We start from the raw sequence: 26,774 nt of genomic DNA on the forward strand, positions 1-26,774 counted from the left end.
CCTACCAACAAGATATAACACTAACACATTACATTTAACATGGTATATACATATTTATCACACTAAAACTTAATCTTCAAGAAGATCTTCATCAATCTTCATCAAACACTTAAGATCTTCATGCACATGGCTTTATCAATTCTTTGCTTCAAGCACCTTTGGATTGGATTGAAACCTTGCACACAAGCAAACACTAAGCTGTATATCCGGTCTACTAGCAGTTAGATATAGCAAGGAATCAATTAACCCTCTATTTTTGGTTGAATCAACTTGGTTTCCAGCTTCATCTGCATCCATAAGACAATTTGTAGCAATTGGAGTGGCAGCCTCTTTGCAATCCTCCAGTTTGAACTTTTTCAATAGATCAAAACAATATTTTGACTGGCTTAAAAATGTTCCATGCTTGAGTTGCTTCACTTGCAGCCCTAGGAAGTAGGTTAGCTCACCCATCATAGACATCTCAAATTCTCCCTGTATAGCTGCAACAAACTCTTCACATATGGAGTTATTATTTGATCCAAAGATTATATCTTCTACATATACTTGAACAAGTATTACATCACTTGCATGCTTTCTAATGAAAAGTGTTTTATCAACAGTGCCTCTAGCATATCCTTTAGATAAAAGAAAGTTGATTAACCTCTCATACCACTGTCGTGGTGCTTGTTTCAAACCATATAAAGCCTTTTTCAATTTGAAAACATGATTAAGATAGAGGTGATCTTCAAAGCCAGGAGGTTGTGATACATACACTTCTTAAGAAACCATTCAAGAATGCACTTTTCACATCCATTTGAGAAAGTTTGAAATTACACATGCATGCATATGCTAACAATAACCTCACAGCTTCTAGCCTAGCCACAGGTGCATATGTTTCATCAAAATCAATGCCTTCCTCTTGATTATAACCTTTAGCAACTAGCCTAGCCTTATTCCTAACAATGTTACCATTTTCATCCATTTTATTCCTAAACATCCATTTTGTACCAATCACATTCATTGCATCAGTTTTAGGAACAAAAGACCACACATCCTTCCTAGTGAACTGATTAAGTTCATCTTACATAGAAACAAGCCAATTATTATCACACAATGCATCATTCACATTCTTAGGTTCAATTTGAGAAACAAATGCAACATGTTGAAAGAATGCAAGCTTGCGTTTAGTGGATACTCCCTATTCTATGTCACCAATTATGTTGTCCTTTGATAATCCCCTAGGTTCAATCCATTCCTTGGGTAAGTTGTTGTCTGCAGCTTTTTCAGTTGATTGAATTTCCTTTTCAGCTAACTGATTTCCTGCAGCAGATTCCAATTTTGCAGCAGATTTCTTTTCATGTGTTGTTTCTTCTTCATCTGCAATCTTAGGCACATGCTCTTGCAATTTTGGGTGAGTTTCATCAAATATAACATGCATAGACTCTTCAACAATCATTAGCCTTTTGTTATAAACTCTAAGTCACAAATCCTTTATCCTTTAACTCCAACTTTGCAATCTTGAACTTGTCATTTGTCATATGTCTCGAGCAGCTACTATCTAGGTCCATAGGCCTTTCTTTTCATGTTTTATGACCTACAAAACAAATTAATATTGCATGGTACCCTTTGATAGTTTGAGTCCAACTTGGTTATGCCTTTCTAGATCCTTTTGGGATCCATTTCATAAATCCCTTAGGTACATCATACTTTCTAACATGACAAATCTTTAGAACATGACCTTTCTTCATACAATAGTTGCAAGAAATGAAGGGCATTGCATTTGGCTCACTCTTGGAAAAGAAACTAGAGAACTTTTTGGCTTTCTTTTCATGGATAGGTGTATAACCAAGTCCAGCCTTCCAAAAAACACAATTTTTAGAGCCAAGAACAACTTCCAAGTTTGCTTTTCCTCTTGTGAACTTTGCACATGTTTTCAAAAGATATTTCAATTAATTTTTCAAAGTAGTGCAGTTTTCACAAGGTTTTATAGCCAGATGTTTTTCAGAACAATCGACTGAATTACTGTAAATCATTTCCAAATGCTGGAAATCAATTTTTAAGTCGATTGTTTCTGATTCTAGTTGGCTAACTCTGTTTTCTAGCCAGTTATTTAATCCTTTTAGCTGATTGTTCATGACAGTAATTTTGTTTGCCTCACTATGCAATTCTTCAAAGTCATGCAATAATTGGTAATAGTCATTCTTACCTTTGGATGACAAGGAACTTACTTGGCTTGATGAGGATGATTCATACCCAGCCATGAGGCATAGGTTTGCTTCCTCACTTCTTTCTTGAGATGAAGTGCTTGTTGAATCATCATTGTCCTCCCAAGCTATGTAGGCACGTCTTTCCTTGCCCTTTTTCTTATCATCAACCTTCCCCTTTTCTTTGTTAACATTAGGACATTAAATCTTGATATGTCCTTGCTTTCCACAATTATAACATGAGAATTTAGAAGAATTATTTAAACCATTTTGTTTAGAATTGTACCTCCTTTTATTAGCTTTGTTGCCTTGAGATACTTTCCAAACCTCTTGACTAGTAGATTTAAGTTCTCATTATCACTTGATTCAATAGCCTCTTCCTCGATTTCATCACTCTTCTTGGAGCTAGCCTTCAAGGCTATGGATTTTACCTTTTTCTCACTTGTTTCAAGCTCACTTAGCCTTTGCATTTCAATCTCATGCTCTCTAAGCTTGCCAAACAGTGCAACTGTTGTGATGATGGATAAATCCTTGGATTCAGATATGGCAATCACCTTTGGTTGCCAATTTCTATCAAGTCACTTAAGCACTTTGATGTTTAGCTCCTCTTTGTCAAATTCTTTGCCTAGACCCATGAGATGGTTGACGATGAGAGTGAACCTCTTTTGCACTTCAGTTATGGACTCTCCTTTTTGCATCTTGAAAATCTCATACTCTTGAATCAAGGCATGCTTCCTTGCTCTCTTCACTTCACTTGTTCCTTCATGTGTAACCTCTAGGACATCCCACATTTCCTTTGCATTCTTACATTGGGAGAACCTAAAAAATTCATTCATACTCAAAGATGAAGTGATGATGTTCTTGGCATTGCAATCATATTGAGCTCTTCTCCTTTCTTCATCAGTCCATTCACTCCAAGGCTTGTCCACCTACTTATTTTCAACAACACATTTAGGAGTATATGGTCCATTAACTATTGCATCCCAAATTCCCTTGTTTATAGATTCAATGAAAATGTGCATCCTTATTTTCCAAAACTGATAGTTTAGGCCACAAAACATAGGTGGTCTATGAATAAAGGCACCTTTAGCAAAAGGGAGTTTACTTTCAGCCATTTCAAAATATTTTTTATCATACTTGAATACCTTTCAAGAACCTTGCTCTGATACCAATTGTTAGTTTTGAAATGGTGAGTTTAGCCAAGAAGGGGAGGGGTTGAATTGGCTTTATAAAACTTTTTCCAAAAGCTTAAACCTCTTTTCAATTGAATCTAATGGACTGGAAAGTTTGGATGTAAATGCAACAGACCAGTACACTTTCAGTCGATTAAAATATAAAACAGCAGACTAAATTGTTTTTGATGTTATGAAACAGTCTATTAAAAAGACAAATTAGTCGACTAAAATACTGAAGAATTATGTAGAATGCAGAATTCACGAATTCAACTCAAACAGCAATATTTTACATACAAGACTTGTTCCAATCAGTATTTATAACAAGTATAAAGCCTCAGATTACACAAGAACACATTAAATCACACCAAAGATCAAATTGCTTGGTTTTCTTGAGTTTTTAAATAGTTTCAAAGAGAGTGAGATGAGGGAAAGAAGAATGCACAACTGTTTTTATACTGGTTCACTCAATCACAGAGCTACATCCAGTTTACCAGGACAACCTGAGCCTGGTTTCAACTATATTCAAAAGTTTTACAAATCACACAACAAGATTACACTTTTGAACAACAAAACTCACAAGATTTTTTACTCACACAAAAATCTAGACACACACCCTACAAGAATCACACTTGCAGACCTGAAATCACATCAGGCAAACCAACCAAAGGCACAAGAACATCCAAACTTGACGGTTGTTGTCCCTAGCCTATGATACATGTGTTCTTCAAGCTACTCACAAGCCAAAATACCTACAAGATCTTCAAAACACGAGTTGCAGTTATGTATCACAGAGAGAGAGCTTCCCAGAGATGAATGACAAAGTTTCGTTCTCAAAAACTCATATTCACACCTCTACTCGCGAAAACACAACTTATATAGTCTAGTTTAAGTGAAAACAGTCGATTGAATTTTCCGTACAGTCAGCTGATTTCACCTGACTTAAGTGAAATCAGTCGGTTGAAAAATAATTCAACTTACTGAATGTATTCATACCAGAAACTATATACAGCAAGACTTTTAACCTTTTAAAACCCATTTTAACTAATTAAAAGAGACACACTAAGGCACACAAGACATCTAACCTATGTCATATAGCCTACTAACAAGATATAACACTAACACATTACATTTAACATGTTATATACATATTTAACACAATAAAACTTAATCTTCAAGAGGATCTTCATCAATCTTCTTCAATCTTCATCAAACACTTAAGATCTTCATGCATATGGCTTTATCAATTCTTTGCTTCAAACTTGCTAGTGCCAACAACATCAGGCGTAGACAGCAAGCTGATTTTGTTTCACGTTTGATTTTTGGGTGTGACTATGTGGAAATTTGGCACATAACACTGAGTAATTGAGCATAAGGTGTGAGAAGGAAATCTTGCATGTGAGATAATTAACTATAAGTATGACTAGTAATTGGGATGTTATGCATGTAAAAATAATATTGTGTTTTAACTGTGATGTTGATCAGTGACTGTGGGAACTATAATTACGTGTCAATTGGGCTGTTAATTTACATTTGATGTGGCATATATTATTTAGTAAAGGAATGAGGACATAATGGATTGCATCATAATTGAGTAGAGGTATGACTTTAATTGTAAAACTATGAATGTGTTGCATTGTAATTCAGTCATAGGGTTATGACTGGATAATTCTAAGTGTGCCATCAATTGCGTGTTGTATGATTGGGGGTTCATTAGAACCTACCAAAAGTGCCAAAAATCTGTAGCAATGCGTTAATGGTATGGCGTCTAGCAACATGAGACGAGTCGCTAGGCGATAGAGGCTCAAAACAGTGGCAGTGGCCACTAGACGTGCGTGTCGCCTGGCGGCAAGGGTAGTTCCACTAGGCGAAAGTTGTATGACAGAAGCATTGGAAGGCGCTTGGCGCCTGGCGCCAGGCAGTTTGGAACCAAGTTCCACTTAGCGACGCGAGTGGTGCACCAGGTGGTTTTGGGTGCAGAGTTGGATCGCGAAGAGGATTTCTACACAACTTTGAATGGAGGTCATGATGCGATGTCTTGTTGGGGCACCAGTTACGAGTGCAACTTGTATTAAGGTAACATGTGAGCACTCAAGGTTGTAGCCTGGTGGTTTTGGAAGTCTAGTGGAGTGTACGAGATCGTGGCTCGTATGAATGGGTTCCGGAAGATTGCCCTCTTCAGTGTAATTGCGGTTCGTATTGGGGAACTCCACTTGGTGTCGCGGATCGTCGCCATGGCAATTTATTTCCGCGTGTGGACTATTAGGTGGTAGCCTGTAGTCGAAGGGGCGAGTAAACACTCGTGGCAGCAAAGATCGATTAGTGTACTCATCAAAGGGTGTAGAATCAAGAGACATCCAACAGAAGGTTTGGAAGTTGAGGATTAAGGATTGGGGTGCTAACATGGGTCATGGTTTTGAAATGCTTTATTTTTTTATGTTGTAATTGTTTTATTGTATTTGAGTTCACCCTATCTGTTTGTGTTTGGCGATAATCATGTAACTTGTTACACGGGAGCAGATGTTGATGCAGGTGAGCATGTGGATGCTTAGAGTCGGAGTGGGACCAACTATGGGAGTTTTTATACTAGTTTTCTTCACGGATTTTTTTTAGACTATTTTGTAATGGATTTTATAAACAATTTATAATTGTAATAATTGAACGCCGTGGATTTTAGTTATAATTGGTGCTTGAAATAGATTTAAAATTTCCCGCATTTTTGGGAAAATACTTAATAACAAATGCGGTTTATTATTATATTTCTTATTTTTATTTTCATATAAGTAATTTCCGGCTAGGACGTTACAAATAGTGTTATGAATTAATGGTTCTTCATTATTTTGCTACAATTACTCATATGATTTATTACTCTTTATGAGTTTTAACTATTTGTATTAACTAATTGTAACCCTTGAGTTATACACTTTAGGTTGCATTTTGTATCTATAAATATGACTTTTTCTCTTAGTAGTAATACAGAAAAAATTATCTTCATTCTCTCTTATTTTGTCTTCTTCCATTTTCTTCTTCTCTAATATCAGCTTTGTATTTTATAACAATAATATAAATGTAGTTATGATGAATATTTTCATAATATCTTACAAATTCTATTTGTTATTTTCGTAACAAATACAATTGGATTAATTAAATTGTAAATATATATAAAATGTAAATGTAGTATCTCATAATAAATTTAATTATGAGTATAACAAGTTATAAATTCCATTAAATTTCATAATTGGTATATATATATATATATATATATATATATATATATATATATATATATATATATATATAAAATAAATTAAATAACATATATTTTGTCAATTAACATTATTAATCAATCAATTACTATTTTATATTTTTTTATCCACCTCTGTCTATAAATGCATCGCATTACCCTAGTGATTTATTATTTGTATGTTTGCTTTAAGGGTATTCAAAATCAAGAGACGTGATGATGACATTATTGAGAGTTACAAAGTATGCTTAGTGGCAAAAGGATATACATAAGTTGAAGGGCTTGATTATTTAGATACCTTTTCTCCTGTTGCTAAGATTACAGTTGTGAAAACTCTTCTTGTTATTTATTCTATAAAAGGGTACGTGAATAACTCCTTCTTACATGGAGAGTTAGAAGAAGATGTCCTCAAGGTGTCCATAATTCTGATTCTAAGTAAGTGTGCAAGCTCACCAAAAGTTTTTATGGGCTTAAACAAGCAAAGAGAGGTTGGTATGAAAGGCTTACAACTTTGTTATTGACTTATGGATTTTGTCCAACATACTCAAATAATTCACTCTTTATTAAGAACAATTCTCACACTTTTACAATGTTGTTAGTATATGTTGATGACATTATACTAGCTAGGGATTCACTTGTAGAATTTAACAATTTCAAGAAAATTTTGAATGATCCTTTAAGATCAAAGACTTGGGTTAGCTAAAATATTTCATAGGGTTCTAAGTATTTCATTCTCAATTCAGAATATTTGTCTATCAATATAAATATTGTCTTGACCTCTTAAAGGATTCTAGTTTTCTTAGTTTAAAACCAGCTTACATTCCTTTATATCCTTCAATGAAATAACATCAAGATGAAGGCAAGCAATACAATGATGTGCCTTCTTATTGTCATCTAATTGGACGTTTACTATATTTAACCATTACAAGGTCTGAAAATACTTTTGGCACACAAGTTAGTCACTTATTGCAAATACTAGCATATACTCACTTTCATGTTGCCCAAAGAGTCCTTAGATATTTAAAGACTTCCCTTGGTAGAGGTCTATCTTTTCCAAGGTCATCATCATTGCAATTTTTTTTGTAATTGTGGTGTAGATTGGGGAGGTTGAATTGAAACCTATATAACCATCTAAAGCCAATGCTTATTCCTTAGTTAATATCTTATTTCGTGATAGAGCAAGAAGCAAAGTACAATCTCTAAATCTTCATGCTTTATTTGCAACTACTTGTGAATTACAATGGATTGTTTATCTATTCTAAGACTTTCAAGTGGAATGCTCTAGGCCACCAATATTATATTATGACAATCAAAGCACTCTTCATATCACAACAAATTCGATCTTTCGTGAACATACCAAACATCTTGACATAGACTATCATTTAGTTCAAAAGAAGTCACAAGCTAGATTGATGTGACTCTTTCTATGAGCTCCTAGCTAGTTGGGATACATTTTTCTCCTTCCAACTTGTGAGGGGGTTTTACATTACTCATCCCCCACTTAATCAACCATATCAGTGAAACATTATCCTCCACCAAACTTTATATTCAAACATGAATGAGAATCGACTTTTTTTTCTAAGTAAAATTCCTTTTTTATTTTTCTTAAAACTTTTTACCTTTTGTGAAATATTTCAATTTGAGATGAAAGATTTATTTATTTTTTCTTACATGTAAATTGGTAGATTTGAAATTATGCAAAAATAGAAAAGATATAATAATTTGCATATCATAAAGATGCTTTAACCTAATTTTAGGTGGTTAAATGAACAAAAATAATATTTCAACACTGTTTTTTTAATTCACTTTTGACATCAGTGAACATGGCTATTTAAAATTTAATTTTGTTAACTATTGACTAGTCCATTATTTCCATTGTGGCATAACCAAAAATTAAAAACACTTAAAATTAGACTTTTCTCTTCCTTTTCGTTTTAGAAGCATTTATGCCTTGTTTGATCGTGGTATCGTGTTCATTTACAAATTGGAAGCATTGTCACCTTCTTTGAGTGTGGTTCGTTTCTCTTCGATTAGATTTTTGAAATCTTAATTTGGGTGAGTTTGGAATTGAAGGAAGAAAAACTTAGGTCACGATATTGGTCTGTCACCACGATTCTTTGCCCGTAACAATACTTCATAGTTGAGAATACCTCCATGTTCATTAGAATTGAAGGAAGTTGAGGAAAAACAAAGGTGAGGACCCACCATTGATGATACCTCCAAGTTCTGTGAACGAAGCAAACCTTAGATTCTTTGATTGTTCAGTAAAAATAAATGGTTATGAATCCTAAGTCATTGAGTGAATGATTGTTCTCAAAATAAAAGACCATAACCATTTCATTCTACTAAACAATCACCCACTGAATGAGAATTAATAATCCTATTTAAAAACAAAAAAATAGTTTATAAAAACTATAGAAAGATTAAGAAATATAATCTTATTTACACGGTCTAAAAGATATTTTGAACTTTAAACTATATAATCCATAAATCATATTTAATTTAAAGGTTTTTTTTCAAAGCACAAAGGCTATAAGTTACTTTTAAATTTTAAATTATATAATAAAAAATTAAAACAGAATTTTTTATATTCACAAAAATGCAATAGAAAAATTATAGTTATGGACAGAATTTGCCTTATTTTGTAAGAGAAAAAGAAAATGATTGTTATGATTGGCTGGCATAATATAAGCCTCATCAGCGTGGGGTCCACCGAGCTTATGCATAGATCTCAAAACGACAATGAGAAGGAGACAGTATAAGTGCATTACACCTTACGCAGCTAACACTTGCCGGCGCAATCAGACGGTCACGATTCAAAACGATCATATAAGCTCCTAATTTCTCTAAATGTTTTCAAGATTCACCTTTTTACATACAAAAAACTTGGACTTTGGTTCGCCGAATCAATCAAGTACTAAAATAAATAAATAAAAAATGATAAAATCTGCTATTAACTCAATTTTTTAAAAACATATTTTTCCTAAACCCAACTTTGACTCCACCTTTTTCTAATTGTCTCCACCTTAAAATAACAACAATATATAAATATATAACCTTTCTTTTTTCTTTTTTAAAGACCATTTGGCATATTACCTTGTTTATCCGTCAGCTTGCTTTGTTTTTTTTTTCCACTTGACTCCATGCATTTCTTTCTTTTTCTTTATCTTTTTCTCCTTTAATGTCGTATTCTTCTTCCTTTATTTTTTTGATAGAAAGGAAATTAAAGAAAATGTAAATGACCTTATCATTAATTTCCCAAATGGATACTTCTATGGATATATGAAGAATGGTAGTTTAGAAAAAAAAAATTGAGGGCTAATTTATTTATATAATAAATACAACTTACATTTGCACAAAATAGATAATTTATGTCATTATTAATATGTTGGTTGTTTAAGAATTTATCATTGCAAAGTGTTGTGACATTTTTTTTTTAATTTAGGAAAAATATTTTAAGTTGGTTGACTTAGTTTCATGTAGTAACATAATTTTTATAACAATTAATATATCAACTCATGTAAAAATTGTGTTACCAGGACGGTTCTAGTTTAATTGATATAAAGTATTTTTATTAGTACATTTAATTTATCTTCTTCTTTATTTTTACATTGTGAATGACCTATAACTTTGTTTTTTTTAAGAACATTTGAGCTCGTCTTGTTACTTGTAAGAATTTAAAGTCTTAATATTTATCTAATCATTTTTCACCTTGATAATGTTATTCGATCATATTTGTACATATGTCATCTTATTGTCTTTCATCATCAACACATCATTCTATATCTTTATTTTTTTTATTAAAATTAATTTGTTGATAATATTCGAAATTCCAACCATAAAACAAACCATACATTAACGTTTCCATGAAACATATTGCTATTATTGCAATTACTATAAGATAAAGAAAATATTACATGTGTTCTAATTATTAATAAAATAATATTAAATTATATATTAATATAGAAAATATTTTCACGTTAGTTATTTTTTATTTTTTATTAGGTTAAAATACCTTTTTGGTTCCAATTTTCGTCAAGTTTTTTCAAATAAGTCCTAATTTTGGTTTTGTGTTCAAATAGGTCCCAATTTTCGTCAATTTTGTTCAATTGGGTCCTTTTTTGCTAACACCGTTTAAATCATTAACGGCCATGAACAGTGACTGCCACGTGTCACTTCGTGGTTTTTTTGAATTTTTTTATTTTTATTTTTATTTTTATTTTTTATTTATTTTTTATTTTTTTTTAAATTTTGTTAATTTTTTTTAAATGTACACGTGTCAATTTAGGAGTGTGCCACGTGTCACTTCGTGGTTTTTTTGAATTTTTTCTGAATTTTTTTAAAAAATTTTAAATTTTTTTTAAATGTCCACGTGTCAACCCAGTAGCGTGTCATGTGTCAAAGTCAATATTCTAAATTCAATTTGGTCCCTATATTTGTTATTTTTGTTCAATTAGGTCCCAATTTTTGTTAACATTAACCAATTTGGTCCCTCTCCAAATTAAAACCAAATTTAATTTTTATATTAAAATTCATATTTTTTATTAAATATCTTTATATAATATATTAAAATTCACATCATTATAACTTTGATATAAAAATTAAATTTGGTCACATCTTCTATAGGGACCAAATTGGTTAATCTTAACAAAAATTAGGACCTAATTGAACAAAAATAACAAATATAGGGACCAAATTGAATATAGAATATTGACTTTGACACGTGGCACACTACTAGATTGACACGTGGACATTTAAAAAATAATTCAAAAAAATAAAATAAAAAATTCAAAAAAACCATAAAGTGACACGTGGCACACTCCTGGGTTGACACGTGTACATTTAAAAAAAATTAAAAAAATTAAAAAAAATTAAAAAATTCAAAAAAACCACGAAATGACACATGGCAGTCACTGTTCATGGCCGTTAATGATTTAAACGGTGTTAGCAAAAAAGGACCCAATTGAACATAATTGACAAAAATTAGGACCTATTTGAACACAACACCAAAATTAGGACTTATTTGAAAAAACTTGACAAAAATTGGGACCAAAAAGGTATTTTAACCTTTTTATTATTAGACAATGCCCAAATGTTATTATGAGTATCATTAATGTTGGACAAGGGTGGATCTTGATAAAAAATTTGAAGGAGTCAAAATAATATACTCAAATTTTATATATTTAATTGTTATTACTAATATAATAAAAAAATATATAATTTAATATTGAAATCCTTATATTGTTTTTCTTAAAAAAAAAGTATAGTTTTGAAATTCTATTTGATATGAAACTCATTTTAAATAAGTTTTTCTAATTTCATCTATCTTTCCCGAATATTCTCATATTTGATAACGTTTTCTTATTGTTTTGGTTCAGAAAAATACTAGATAATTCTTCACCAAAACAAAAAGAAAGTTTTTGTGACTTGCTTAGGTCAAAAAATCTCTCTCTCATCCCTTGACCATGGGAGCAACCTTCTTATTTATATCATAATCAGTTACAAAATATTAAATTCTAGATATATAAAATAAAAAATGAAATTATCTTCTGCTCCTAAAATATCTCTAAATATAATAACAACCTCATTAACTCCTAAAAAGAACACCAAACACGGAACTTAATTCGGTTAATATTCTCCCTCGGTGCCTCACCGACCCGATACCAAAATCCACTTGTCCTCTCGGTCTGCAACCGAATCACTCCTCTGGTCCAATACATAGCTCTCCAAATTTTGCACGGTCTCGTCTTCAAAACGAGGAGAGCAGAATTTGTCTTGTCAATAACTGCCCTTCACCACTCCCCGTAAAATCATCATTACTCCCTGCATTCGCGCCTCCACGTGTAACCCATCTAACGGTTCCCCTTTCACTCTCCTTTTTGAATACCAAGCGACGCTTGTTTCCCCCTTTTAATTCGCACCATTAAACTATCCCTTCACCTTTCACATTCGTCACACTCAAGCTTTTTCGACTCCCCAACATCTTTCTCAACCGCCATTTCCTTCTTCCAGGTATTTCTTCTTTTCCCTTTCAAATTTCACATATGCGCTCTCTTGCTTTCAGTACTTACTTCTTATACATTATCTTTGTTTTTTGCGCTGTGTTTTAGCTTTGCACTTGTTTTTTCCTTCTCTGATCACCCATAACTTATTCTGAGAAAACTTTTTCCTCGACTCACCTTTAATCGCCCTCCATGAATGATCACTATAATGTCCTCTATTCTTGGGCCTCTCTGGCCTTACAGAGGGAAACCTCATCCATGACTACCCTCACTAGGGTTAGAGCTTTTAGACGCCACCAAACCTTGTGTAAAAGCAATGAATCTGACGTAACCATAATCGCCTGCGAGGGTGATGAACTATTTGTAGGGATGGTAATTTATTCCCTATTTCCCCTCAAAAGTTTACCTTTATGTATGTCACCGTATTTGAAAAGCTAGGTTTACGTCTTCCTTTTAACACCTTCGAGAAAGAACTCCTCACCATCCTGAATGTCTCTCCATGTCAACTACACCCTAACAGTTGGGCCTTCATTCGCGCCTTTCAAATTCTATGCACCCACTTTGATATTACCCCCTCAAGCAACATGTTTCTCTATTTCTTCGAGTTACGAGCCCCTCATAAACAACTACTAGCATCTCTCAGTGGAGTTAGTGGTCGAGCCCTCTTAACCCTATACAACTCTTCTTATAAGGGTTTCAAAGGTATCTTCATAAAGATAGTCGCCCCCGACCACAACCCTTCCCTCCTAGAAGGCTTCCCCTTATATTGGTGCCAATCACCTAACCTTCAATCCCCTTGGCAATTAGAAGACCTGGATCCCTCTGAGAAAAAAGACTGCCTGATGCTGGAACAACTGGATGTTATTTTTGATACCCGAAAACTATTAGAGCTGGACTTCCGAGTGGTGGATCTAAAATTCCACATCGGTACTTACTTTACAACTGTCCTCTTATTACAACATGCTTAATACTGCCTCCCCCTTTTTAACCGACTCCACTTATTTTTGCAGAGAACCTGATGGCGATGTCCCACGAAGATATGCTGAAACGAACTCGCCAACTTAAAAAACAAAAAACCTCCACCCCTGGCGCAAGTCCTTCAGCTCCCCCTCCTCGTATTGAACTTCACGAAGAGACATCCGAACCTGACCTCGAGCCCCTAACCAGAAAATTCAGAGCCCGAGGCAAAAAGGTCCTCGAAACCACCTCCCAACATTCAACCTCACAAACTCAATTGGCTCCTCGCCATACAGTAGATGACACCGAGTTAAGTATCTGGCATCCCCAATTCCTTCATTCTCAACATAGTTGGAAACACAACTACCTCCGTCACGACATTAGCCTGCTAAGAACCCATGATCTCCAAACTCTTCATGAAAGCATCCTGGCTAATCTCCATAAGGTCGAAGCATCCAGCCTTATGCTGATGGACCAATTTAGCCTTCAATCCACTCAGAAATCCCTTGACTTAGAGCAAAAAGACCAAGCCTTGATACTTTCCAAAACCGAATCCTCCCGTTTGACCAATGAAGTCACCGAGCTAACCAACCAAGTAAAAAGAAAGGATGAATTACTTGCTGATTTGCAGAACCAACTGAAAACCCTTGAAGCCGAGAAGGAAAACTGGACTCTCAAAGAGAAGGATCTCCTCAACAACTCAGAACTTCTCAAAGATCAGATCGGTTCTTCCCTGAACATGGGATTCCAACTGGCCCTTGAACAAGTTCGAGTTCTCTATCCAGATGCAGACTTATCTCCAGCAGATATCTCTAAGTCGGTGGTTAACGGAAAACTAGTGGACACTGATGACTGAGAGTCCTTATTTTATCGCTCTAGTCTTATTACTCTTGTATCGCTTTTCAAACTTATTTTGTTGTTTTGCTACTCCTATTTCCTTATCATCTATTCGAATATTATGCCTTAATATTTAATCTTACCTTCCCCTATTTTACTGTTAAATCCCTTATTTTCCTCATTAAACTTTACACTTAAAAACTTCAGAAATTACGCACTTTGTAGATAAAAGTTAATCAACTCAGTAGTTTATCCAGATCGCTATCTGTTCTACGCCCCACCCTTAACCAATTTCTACGCTCCACGATTTCAACCTTTAAATTAACTTAGTCAACGCCTTACATCACCCTATTTTAACTAATCTCTATCAACCATCACTTATACACTCACCTACACACCTCCACCACCTTTAATCTCGGTTATAAACCGAGTTCTCAATCCTGCAAACTACTCCAAAATAATTAATCACTCATTCATGAACCAAGCTCTCGATCCTGCAAACAACTCCAAAATAATAAATCACTCATTCATAAACCGAGCTCTCAATCCTGCAAAGATCTCCAGAATAATTAATCACTCTTAACTTTACAAACAAAACTCCAAAATAATTAATCACTCGTTCATGAACCGAGCTCTCAATCCTGCAAACAACTCAGAATAATTAATCACTCTTAACCCTACAAACAAACTCCAAAATAATTAATCACTCTTAACCCTACAAACAAACTCCAAAATAATTAATCACTCGTTCATGAACCGAGCTCTCAGTCCTACAAACAACTCCAAAATAATTAATCACTCGTTCATGAATCGAGCTCTCGATCCTGCAAACAACTCCAAAATAATTAATCACTCGTTCATGAACCGAGCTTTCAATCCTACAAACAACTCCAAAATAATTAATCACTCATTCATGAACCGAGCTTTCAATCCTACAAACAACTCCAAAATAATTAATCACTCTTAACCCTACAAACAAACTCCAAAATAATTAATCACTCGTTCATGAACTGAGCTCTCAATCCTGCAAACAACTCCAAAATAATTAATCACTCTTAACCCTACAAATAAACTCAAAAATAATTAATCACTCGTTCATGAACCGAGCTCTCAATCCTGCAAACAACTCCAAAATAATTAATCACTCGTTCATGAATCGAGCTCTCGATCCTGCAAACAACTCCAAAATAATTAATCACTCGTTCATGAACCGAGCTCTCAATCCTGCAAACAACTCCAAAATAATTAATCACTTTTAACCCTACAAACAAACTCCAAAATAATTAATCACTCGTTCATGAACCGAGCTCTCAATCTTGCAAACAACTCCAAAATAATTAATCACTCGTTCATGAATCGAGCTCTCAATCATACCCCCTTTAGCTAATCTCTCTTAGCTAATACCTACGCTAATAGAACACAAAACTCATCTAATCTCAAGCACATAGGCTTGGGACAGAACACGATCACATAGGCTTTTCACACTTCAAGCACATAGGCTTGGAATAGAACACATAGGTCCTTTTAACCTCGAGCGCATAGACTCGGGATAGAACTCAGAGGTTCTTTATGCTTCAAGCACATAGGCTCGGAATAGAACACATAGGTCCTTTATGCTTCAAGCACATAGGCTCGGAATAGAACACATAGGTCCTTTATGCTTCAAGCACATAGGCTCGGGATAGAACACATAGGTCCTTTATGCTTCAAGCACATAGGCTCGAGATAGAACACATAGGTCCTTTATGCTTCAAGCACATAGGCTCAGAATAGAACACATAGGTCCTTTATGCTTCAAGCACATAGGCTCGGAATAGAACACATAGGTCCTTTATGCTTCAAGCACATAGGCTCGGAATAGAACACATAGGTCCTTTATGCTTCCTTAGTACCAAGTCTTGCGCCTGAAAACCCCGAGGTATTACCTTAGTCTTATGACTTCTTTTGAACCTCCTCTTCATTGCTTCATTAGAAATCTGAGCCAAATCCCTAACTTCATCTATAACATCAAGGTTTGCTCGCAAACCCACTTCAGAAATCTCCTCATCAAACAACCTCACTCTTCCCCTGCTCTCCATAACTTCTATTGGAATCATTGCGTCGGTGTCGTACACCAAAGTAAATAGAGTTTCTCGGGTAGACGTCTGAGGCGTGGTGTGGTATGCCCACAACACTCGGTGTATCTTATTCGGCCATTCTCCCTTTGCTGCCATCAATCTTCGTTTTACACCCCTCAATATCACCTTATTGGCTGCTTCTGCTTGTCCATTCGTCTGAGGATGCTCCACCGAAGAAAAAACATGTTTAATCCCGACTTCTTCACATAATTGTCTCACCTGTGAGCATGCAAACTGAGTTCCATTGTCCGAAATAATTCGGCGTGGAACACCAAATCGGCATATTATATTCTTCCAGATAAATTATTGCACCCGACTACTCGAGATTACAACAACTGGCTCAGCCTCAATCCACTTTGTAAAATATTCTACAGCCACAATCAAAAACTTGAATTGTCTCACACCTTTAGGAAACGGAGCAGAATGTCTATTCCCCAAGTGTGAAAAGGCCAAGGTGTATTAATAGAATGTAGCACCTCTGGCGGAGCATGGCTCCAATCGGCATGTTTTTGACATGATTCGCATTTCCTGACATACTCCATACAGTCATTCTTCATGGTGGGCCAAAAGAACCATCCCCGAACTATTCGCAACATCAATGCTCTCCCCCCCAACATGACTCCCGCAAATGCCCTCATGGAGTTCAGCCATGAGCCGAGACGCCTCCCTCCTTTCTACACAAATCATCAAAGGCCTGGAAAATCCGTACCTAAATAAATGACCATCGATCAATGTATATCGGCTTGAATTTTTCTTTATTTTCCGCGCCTCATTAACATCCTCAGGTAATTTGTTGTCTGCAAGATAGCTTTTTAAAGGTGTCATCCAAGATTCTTCAGTCATCAAAATCTCCAAAACCCGATGCTTCTCCCGTATATCTACCCGAGGAGCTACCAACGTTTCTCTTATCACCGACTTATGTTGTCCTGGTTTCGAACAACTAGCCAACTTGGATAACAAATCAACTCGACAATTTTGTTCCCTCGGAACATGCACAAATTCAAAGAGAACAAAATTTTTCACAACAGATTGGACTACTTCTAAATACTTAGCTAACTGTGGATCACGAGCTTGGAATTCTTCGGTCACCTGACCTGCTACTAATGCGGAATCAGTTTTGACTAACAGCCTAGTGATACCCATCTCTTTAGCCAAAACAACACCAAACACGAAACTTAATTCGGTTAATATTCTCCCTCGGTGCCTCACCGACCCGATACCAAAATTCACTTGTCCTCTCGGTCTGCAACCGAATCACTCCTCTGGTCCAGTACACTTATAATAAGTTCTAAAGAATTAATATGAAACATTCTGCCTATAATTCAAAAGGATTAATATGAAACTTCACACTTATAATTCTTTGAATCTTAAGAAATAGTTCTCTAATTCAACAATTGAATTCTTAGTATCATGCTTGAAGATAAGTGAAGAAGTAAATTTGTATGGTTTTCATCTTCAACGGGTATCTTCCCTTCTATAACTTTAACAAAATGAATCTATTATTTTATTTTTCATCAATATACCTATTAAAAAAATTAAGACTAAAAAATAATTTATCAAAATCTAATCAAAAATTAAGACATAATTACTCAAAAAATATGATAATCAAGTCATATTTAAGAAATTGTTATAAAAAAATATAATACATAATTTTTTTTTTATATTCATAAAAAAATAAATATACAAAAAACTCATCATAAGATAAAAAAAAAACTAAATATCAAATTATTTTTTTCCTACCAAGAGAAAGAAGAGAGTCACATTTTTATCTTAGGAGAGAGCGGGTGAGAACTAAGAGTGAGGAAAATGAATTTATGTCTAACTTTCTATTTCTTTTTCAAAACAAAAAACGAAAGAAGAGATGCAACGTAATAAATTAATACAATATGTGAAAAACTTAAAATGAGAGAAAAAAAATATCTCAATAAATTTTATTATTTTTATTATGTTTAATTTTTTATTTTATTATTTATTAATATTAAATATTATATTTTATAAAAATAAATAAAAATCAATCTATTTTTTTTAAATCTTGGGGGTGTAACACCCCATTTAAATAAATACGTTAATTTAAATGAAATGCCACACAGATAGAATATAAGAGACAAATCCCGGAGTATAACACTACTCCGTACAATATCCAAAATTTTTGCTAGAAGAAACCAAGGCACACCACGATACCAGATACAAACAAAATACAAAGTTCAACAGTACTCAAATTGAAGTTTAAAGGACAATCAAATACATGTGTCACAGCCCTATAATAAAACTCAAAGTAGTATAATCTAGCTTAGGTGGGCTACGCAGTGGAATCATCCCTTCCCTGTTGACCTTGAGTACCTCTCGCATCTGCTCACATCAATAAATTGATGATCATCGCAAAAGGAAAAGGACCACATACAAAGCAACCAAACAAGTAAAATGGTAAGCTAGAGTATAAAACAATTTATCATACAAATACATTCTATTTCACAGACCATCACATATATGTCAACCAATCATGTTATGACTTACAACTAATACACTAAGACTCAGACTCAGACTCAGACTCGACTCATCCAGATACATATAATCTAGTCGGATTCAGCGGATGCTTGCGCTTGTGATGGATTTTCATGCTCACCTCCGAGCTGCTCACCCCCGAGCTAAGTGTTACAATGTCTCAATCCCCCTACACAAGGTTATTAATGAGTTTCAGGTCTCCTGCTACTCTCACCACAAGAGTCAATCCGCTCTATGTGAGACTAACTGACTCCTTAGAGCGTTAGGATGCAACCTTACCTTGAATCCTTACTAAATTATATAGATGGGGCACCACCATGAACTCCCACTAACAGGGTCATGGAATTACGTCCCGACCAACTAAGGCACCACCATGAGGTCTCACCTAGAGGCTCATGGAATTATGCCCTAACCACATACCAATCATATTCAATCAATCAAGTAATATTTATCATGCATATAAATCTCATGCCAACCTTTATAACCAATCCTCATTCATATTCCATGTTGAATCCATACCAACTCATTCTTCCCAATGCATGAATATAGAAGTGTATTTCATACCAACACCATGCCACTTTAATTACCAACCATCTCATACATGCCACATGCCAATGTCATGTTAAACTTATCAATTACAGACCACAAACCATTCTACTCACACCCATTCGCCCAATTCATGCTTTTAAAAGTAATTGAATCAATCCACAAGTTCAAGTTAAAGTAAGGAATTAAAATTTTGTAGCAATTCTCGCTTAAGTTGGACTGATCTCGCTTAAGCTAGACTGGTCTCGCTTAAGCTAGACTGGTCTTGCTTAAGCTAGAAATTCTCGCTTAAGCTAGACTGATCTCGCTTAAGCTAAAATCTCTCACTTAAGCTAAACTGATAGATTTTCACTAGTTTCAACATGTAAGAACACAAAATCCCAAACAACAAAAACTAAAGAAAACACAAACACGTTGCATAAAACGTTGACATCATATTTTCATGCTTTAAAAGGGTAAACAAATCAATCATGGGAGCATACAAGTATTTAAACAACTCTGTTGTCAATCTCGCTCAAGCTAAGGAGCTCTCGCTCAGGCGACAGGGGTCTCTCGCTCAAGCGAAAAGCTTTCGCTTAAGCGAGATTGAAAACAGAGAGCACTTTGAGTTCTCGCTCAAGCGAGAGGCCTTCGCTCAGGCGAGCACTTAAAACCAAAGGGGGCAAGTTACTGCCATTCTCACTTAGGCGAGAGCTTCTCGTTTGGGCGAAAAACAACTCACTTAGGCGAGCATAGAAGATCTCACCTGCTCTCACGCATGCAAAGCCAAAAAATCCATCCAGAAACAGTACACAAATTATTTTCACACCATTAAAAATACATCAAATCATCAAGAGCACCCAACAGAACCAAAACAAGCACATTATTTATAAAAGCATAAAAAAATCCTAACTTCTCTTACCTGGAAAGAGCTAGCCAAAAGACTCGTATACCCAAACAGTGAGCACCACAGCTCTGGGAACAACTTACTAAGCTGGAAAAAAAATGGTAGAACAGAGGGAAACAAGGTTACCAAGAGGGACCCTTGCTGGAACCAAGACAACAATGCTAGAAAAAAATGAAAGTACGAGATGAGGGATAACTTACGTGAAGAAGGAATGAGTTCGAACTAGCTTGACTATGGTGGTACTGAGCCCTAGCAGAGTTTCTGTGGAGAGGAAAGCTAAGAGTGAGAGCACTGATTTTGGCAAGTGAGTGCAGAATGAAGGACCTTGACTGCTTTAGGGGCCTTGGCACTAGGATGGCAACGGGGCGGGGCGGGGACGGGTTTCGCTATCCCATACCCATCCCCGCATAAAAAATTCATCCCCATCCCCATACCCAAACCCAACGGGTATCAAACTTTTGTCCCATCCCCATCCCCACCGGATAACGGGTATAATCTCGTACTCATACCCGTACCTTGTTCTAACTACTTCAATATTAATTTTTATAAAAGAAAAAAAAAATTATGGTAAAAAAACATAATATTATCAAATATTCAATATTAGGAGTGTACCGTACCTAGCCGAACTCGACCAAGTAAACAATGTGCACATCGAGACCGTCAAGTACTCAGGCTAGGCGGAGTTAGCCTAACTTGTGCCGGTTTTAACCTAAACTAAATATCTAAGAGGACAACCTGCACCTCATATCACCAACATAAGCCATCTAGGCAAGTAGTCGGTCTGGACCGACTACTCGAGCATATCTGGTAAGGTTAAATCCCAGGCCGACTACTCCAATAATCTTAGCGAAAATCGAAGCCCCCGCATTCAATAGGTCTCAAGGGCCTGGGTTAGGGCCCAGGCCCACTCATGGCCCAAACTAAAGCCCAAGTCAAGGCCTAGCCTATGAAATGGTCAAACGTCATTAATGCTCTATAAATACACGTGGACCCCATCATTTAAAGGTACGCATTCATTAATCACTGATTTGACTCTTTGAAAGCTTTGATTTACTTGAGCTTCGGAGACTCTTCTGCAGGTAACCCCTCCTGGGTTCAAGCTGACATGTATCGACTGGGAAGAGGCCAACTAAGGAGATACCGGACTACATGGTAAGGTGACACTCGTCCCTAAACCATCTTATTTGTTCTCTGTAGGAACAAGGAGAATGATTGTTTCTTCCATATCAAATATTTTGAAATAAATTATAATTGTCAACATTTTATATTAGAATACCAAATAAAATTTCATGAGAACCAAAACATTTATTAAATTTGCAAAAGTACAACATTGATGAAATTAGTTGATAAAATTAAAAAATATTTCAAAAAAATATAAAAGAAAAACAAATATTCAAATTAAAATATATTTTAAATGTTTGTTTACTTCAATTTTTTAAATTTTAATGAATCTCTTTTTTATACACTAATAAAAGTTATAATACATCAAAATGACACAAAGAACAAATAATAAACATAATAATAAAATTTTGACATAGATTTTGTATCTTTTGAACTTCAATATATGTTAGATAGTGACAAAAAAAATATTCATAGCAATTACATTAAATTTTTATATTGTAGTAAATAAAAGTTATTTATACAATTAAAGTGAAAAAATTACAGTATGATTAATAATGAGTTATAAAATAACAAATAATTAGATAGAATATATCGAAATATTATTCTATTAATGAAAATAAACAATAAATAAAAATATTAAAAAACTAACAAATGTGTGTTTTAGAAATAATTTGAGAGACTATTGAAAGAAATCGTACAAAGGAAATCAAATGTATAATTAAGGTATGATAAGATGAAAAATACCTTAGAGAACTAATTATTAAAAAAATTATGTTTGAAGTGCTTAAATTAAATAGAAATATCATTAGTGACAAAAAAATTTGTCATTAAATTACAAATAAATTAGTAATTAAATTGGTCACAAATCAAGTACCGATTCGATCATTGAATCGGTCACTAATTTAATTATCGATTCAGATAATAAATCAACTACTACCACCAATGACGAAAAATAGTGACTGATATGGGTTACTGACTAAATCAGTCACTATTTCATGTTTTTCTTGTAGTGAATTATCATATACTATTCCTAAATATCAATATATATATATATATACATATATATATATATATATATATATATATATATATATAATTTTAACCACTTAAAACAAAATTTAAAGAGAAAAAATTATAGTATGATTAATAATGAGTTATAAAATAAAAAATAATTAGATAGAATATATCAAAATATTATTCTACATGATGAAAATAAAATCAATAAATAAAAATATTAAAAAACTAACAAATGTGTATTTTAAAAATAATTTGAGAGACTATCAAAAGAAATCGCACAAAGGAAATCAAATGTATAATTAAGGTATGATAAGATGAAAAATATCTTAGAGAACTAAGAAAACTTTTCAAATATCAACATATATACTCAATGGTTGAAAAATAACGAAAATTATTTTAATGAAACAAAAGAGTTCTTCAAATTAAACAAAAATTAATAATAATAATAATAATAATAATAAGTAAAGATTTTGTTTTTATATTACCTTAAATTGAGATATAAACATTCTCATGTGAAAGGAAAATATATAATAAATAAAATTATTAAAAAATAATATAAATATTCAAATGTGAGGCATAAATTATTTTTAATTAACATACATCATTTTAACACAATTACATAAAGGTTATGATAAGATAAAAAATATATTGGAGACGCGAATGAGTTTCATGACAAATCAAATAATTAAAAGAAATAAAAAATAGAATATATATATATATATATATATATATATATGGTTACTTAATTAATTGTGAATATTTTAATAATTTAAACGAGAATGGAGATATGGCAGGGACAGGTATTATGGCGGGGATATGTACATCCCCATACCCATCCCCATACCCAACTGAAAAAGTCGGGGATTCCACATACCCATATCCATACACAGTCAATGCGAGGATTTCCCGTCAAAACGGGGACGGGTTCGGACAATACCCACGGGGACAGATTTATTTGTCATCTCTACTTGACACCCTATGGGCCAACCTTTAGGCCCAACTGATTAGGGTGGGCCCTTAAAAATAAGGGCAAAAAATAAGGTGGGTCTTACATGGGGTGGTTTGTGATGTTGGAGATATTAACATGTATAAATTTACGTTGAACATGGTTGTAACAAACATAAATTAACATATTTCATTAAGAGATCAACCTAAAATTTGACGCCAATTTAAAATAAAAAAGTATAATTTTACATCTCTAAGATTATATACTAAACGTGAATGCATATTGATTAAAAAAACTAGCATTTAAGAAATTAAAACATTTATTAGGTTTAAATATTGTTTTGGTCCAGGTAGTTCTATTTGGTCCCTCTTTTTTGTTGGACGGTCAATTTGGTCTCCTTTTTGTTAAATTATGTTCAATTTCATGCTTTTTGTTCACATCGTTTAAATTGATAATGATAGTAGATTGTTTTAAACTGTTTGTGTTTTGTTCAAATAAGTCCCTATTTTAGTTAAATTTGTTCAATTTAGTCCCACACTCCACTTCATTACCTTCAACCTCCACTTTATCATGACCATCACCATGGACTCCTTCATACTCTCACTCTCCATTTCATGACCCTTCACCACTGTCACCACCACCATTACCGCCACCACCAAACTAAAACCACCACTACCACCACCACCAAACTAAAATCACATTCACTACCATTACCTAAACCCATAGTGTAATGGTGGTGAATGTGATTTTATGTGGTGGTGGTGGTGGTTATAGGGGGTGGTTTCATGGTGGTTGTGGATTTAGTTTGGTGGTGGCAGTGGTTTTAGTGTGGTTGTGGTTGTTGTGTGGTGATTCTGATTTGGTAGTGATGGCGACGACGATAGTGGTTGTGGTGGCAGTGGTAACAGTGGTGAATGGTCATGAAATGGAGGGCGAGAGTGATGAAAAGTTCATGGTGAGGGTCATGATGAAGTGGAGGTTGGGAATAATAAAGTGGATAATGAGATTAAATTGAACAAATTTAATAAAAATAAAGACTTATTTGAACAAAATACAAACAATCATAATTAAAATGGTTCATGTAATATGAACAGTATCAGCATGTACATTATGTCGTTATCAATTCAAACGATGTCAACGAAAAGGACGAGATTGAACATAATTTAACAAAACAAGAACCAAATTGAACGCTCAAAATAATAAAAGAACTGAACTGAATAAACTGGATCAAAATAATATATAAACTAATGGGTTATATTCTTTTTGGTTATTGAGAGATTGTTATATATATATATATATATATATATATATATATATATATATATATATATATATATATGTGTGTGTGTGTGTGTGTGGTATAAGACTTACACATATAAAGTATTTAACACCACTTTTACTTTAAACCTTAAGGCAATGATATTATGTGCATTTATTTTTATATAATGTATAACTTTATATTTTATTTAATGTGGAATATTTTAATTCACACTTAAACTATTCCTAACATAAACATATTTTTTAAGAGAGAATCAAAATCAAATTTATTCTAAAAGTATAAGAAAACATCAATCAAACATTTTCTTCCGTCACAAGAGTGATAAAAAAATAAATAAAGGCATACAATAATAAAATTAAGTAATATAACATAATCAAATAGATGAAAAATGATACTAAATGAAAAAGAAAAGCACCAAAGACCTTGGGTATAAAGCAATCATTTGGTGATTAATTTTTTTCAATATTCAGATGCTAAATGATGAAGATAAATAACATTTTTATGGGAAAAGAATTGATACTTTCCGAAGGGTGAAGTAATGAAATAATTCACCAGCATATATATATATATATATATATATATATATATATATATATATATATGATATTTAATTCAAATATAAAAGGGACTAACTTTAGCCAAACAACTCATCTTTTACTTAAATTGGTGCATTTCAACATGCGGTTGCAAATATTTGAGAAGAAAAATAATGTTTTTGGCTCAAAACACTACACATTTTCAATATCAAATTTTCTTTTTATTGTAGAAAAGAATCAAACAATAAATGTATAAATAAATACTTGATTTATTATATGACTTACGTTGCAAATCATCATCTCAAACATTATTGTCATATGACAGTGACATAGTAATGTTTTTTTCTTTTTGTTCTCTTTTTTCCCTTTTTTACATTTTCGAGACAAAGCAACAAAATAAAAGAAGGAAGTCCTACCAAATTATTAGTTTTTTAATTTATTCCACGACCAAACAACACATTAAAGATAATTACAGATTTTAGGACAAATAGATTAGGTCTAATTGTACTTTTGTTATCCCAAAAATGCAATTATATTTATTGAAGTTTTACTTCTGTTTATTGAGTTTCTAACTATAGCACATATGCAATTTTAGTTTCAAATTTCAAGTACATTAATTAGAAATTTAAAATGTTGAAATTGTATATCCTTTTAATCTTAATACCTTTCCTTATATGATAGTATTTTATATTTAAAATACAAAAATTACGCAGTTGTAATTGTAATACTAGATATTATATGGATATAATTGAAATTCGAGTTTTGTTTTCTACAAACTGAAATTAAGTTTTAGACAAATTGAAAAAGTTTTCGTGAAAAAAATAATTTGATATTTTCTTTCATCATTTTACGATAGAAGTATTTCTAAACAAATGTTTAAACATAGTAAAAATGAATGTTGAAAGATTTTTTGTGAGATAAAGGATAAGAAAGATACGATTATGTACTCGATTAACACAATTAAAGATTAAAATTACATAATGGTTAGAAATTAAAGTGTAATTAAATGAATAATTAAATAGCATGATAGTGTTCTTAGCTTGTTAACAATAATTTAGTGTGTAGGATGGTGAGGGTGTGGCACTATTGCTAACTAGTAAAGTTCCCAAATTAGAAGTCAAGCCTCTAGGGTCAATTTCGTCAATTCACTTGTCGTACGCATTGAATTTTGTTTCAAATTTCAAAATTGGTTGGCTAAAGGAAAATTAAAAAAAAAAGGCATCAAATTTTAAACGCCACAAAAATCCCATAATGAAAAATTCTTTTAAATGCTATGAATCCATCAAATTGCTATAGTTTAAGACTAATAAATATTTGAAATGTATTTTTATTATTATAAAAGTTACAATTGAGATTTAAAAAAATGATGATAAATAAAAATAGGGATTAAAGGTTAATTTAAAAATGAGAGAAAGGAAAGGGAAAAAG

General features: G+C 33.3%; 1 protein-coding gene across 1 annotated transcript; it reads right to left on the reverse strand.

The window, feature by feature from the left end:
- Nucleotides 1–16,233: 16,233 nt before the first annotated feature.
- Nucleotides 16,234–17,037, reverse strand: LOC114174386. Its single transcript, XM_028059226.1, has 3 exons — nt 16,989–17,037; nt 16,825–16,880; nt 16,234–16,731 (listed from the first exon to the last, which is right to left on the reverse strand). The coding sequence occupies exons 1-3, from the start codon at nt 17,035–17,037 to the stop codon at nt 16,234–16,236; spliced, it is 603 nt and encodes a 200-aa protein (XP_027915027.1).
- Nucleotides 17,038–26,774: the final 9,737 nt, after the last annotated feature.

Source organism: Vigna unguiculata, chromosome 2, assembly GCF_004118075.2.
Source record: "Vigna unguiculata cultivar IT97K-499-35 chromosome 2, ASM411807v1, whole genome shotgun sequence".
In the NCBI taxonomy this organism is placed as follows: domain Eukaryota; kingdom Viridiplantae; phylum Streptophyta; class Magnoliopsida; order Fabales; family Fabaceae; genus Vigna; species Vigna unguiculata.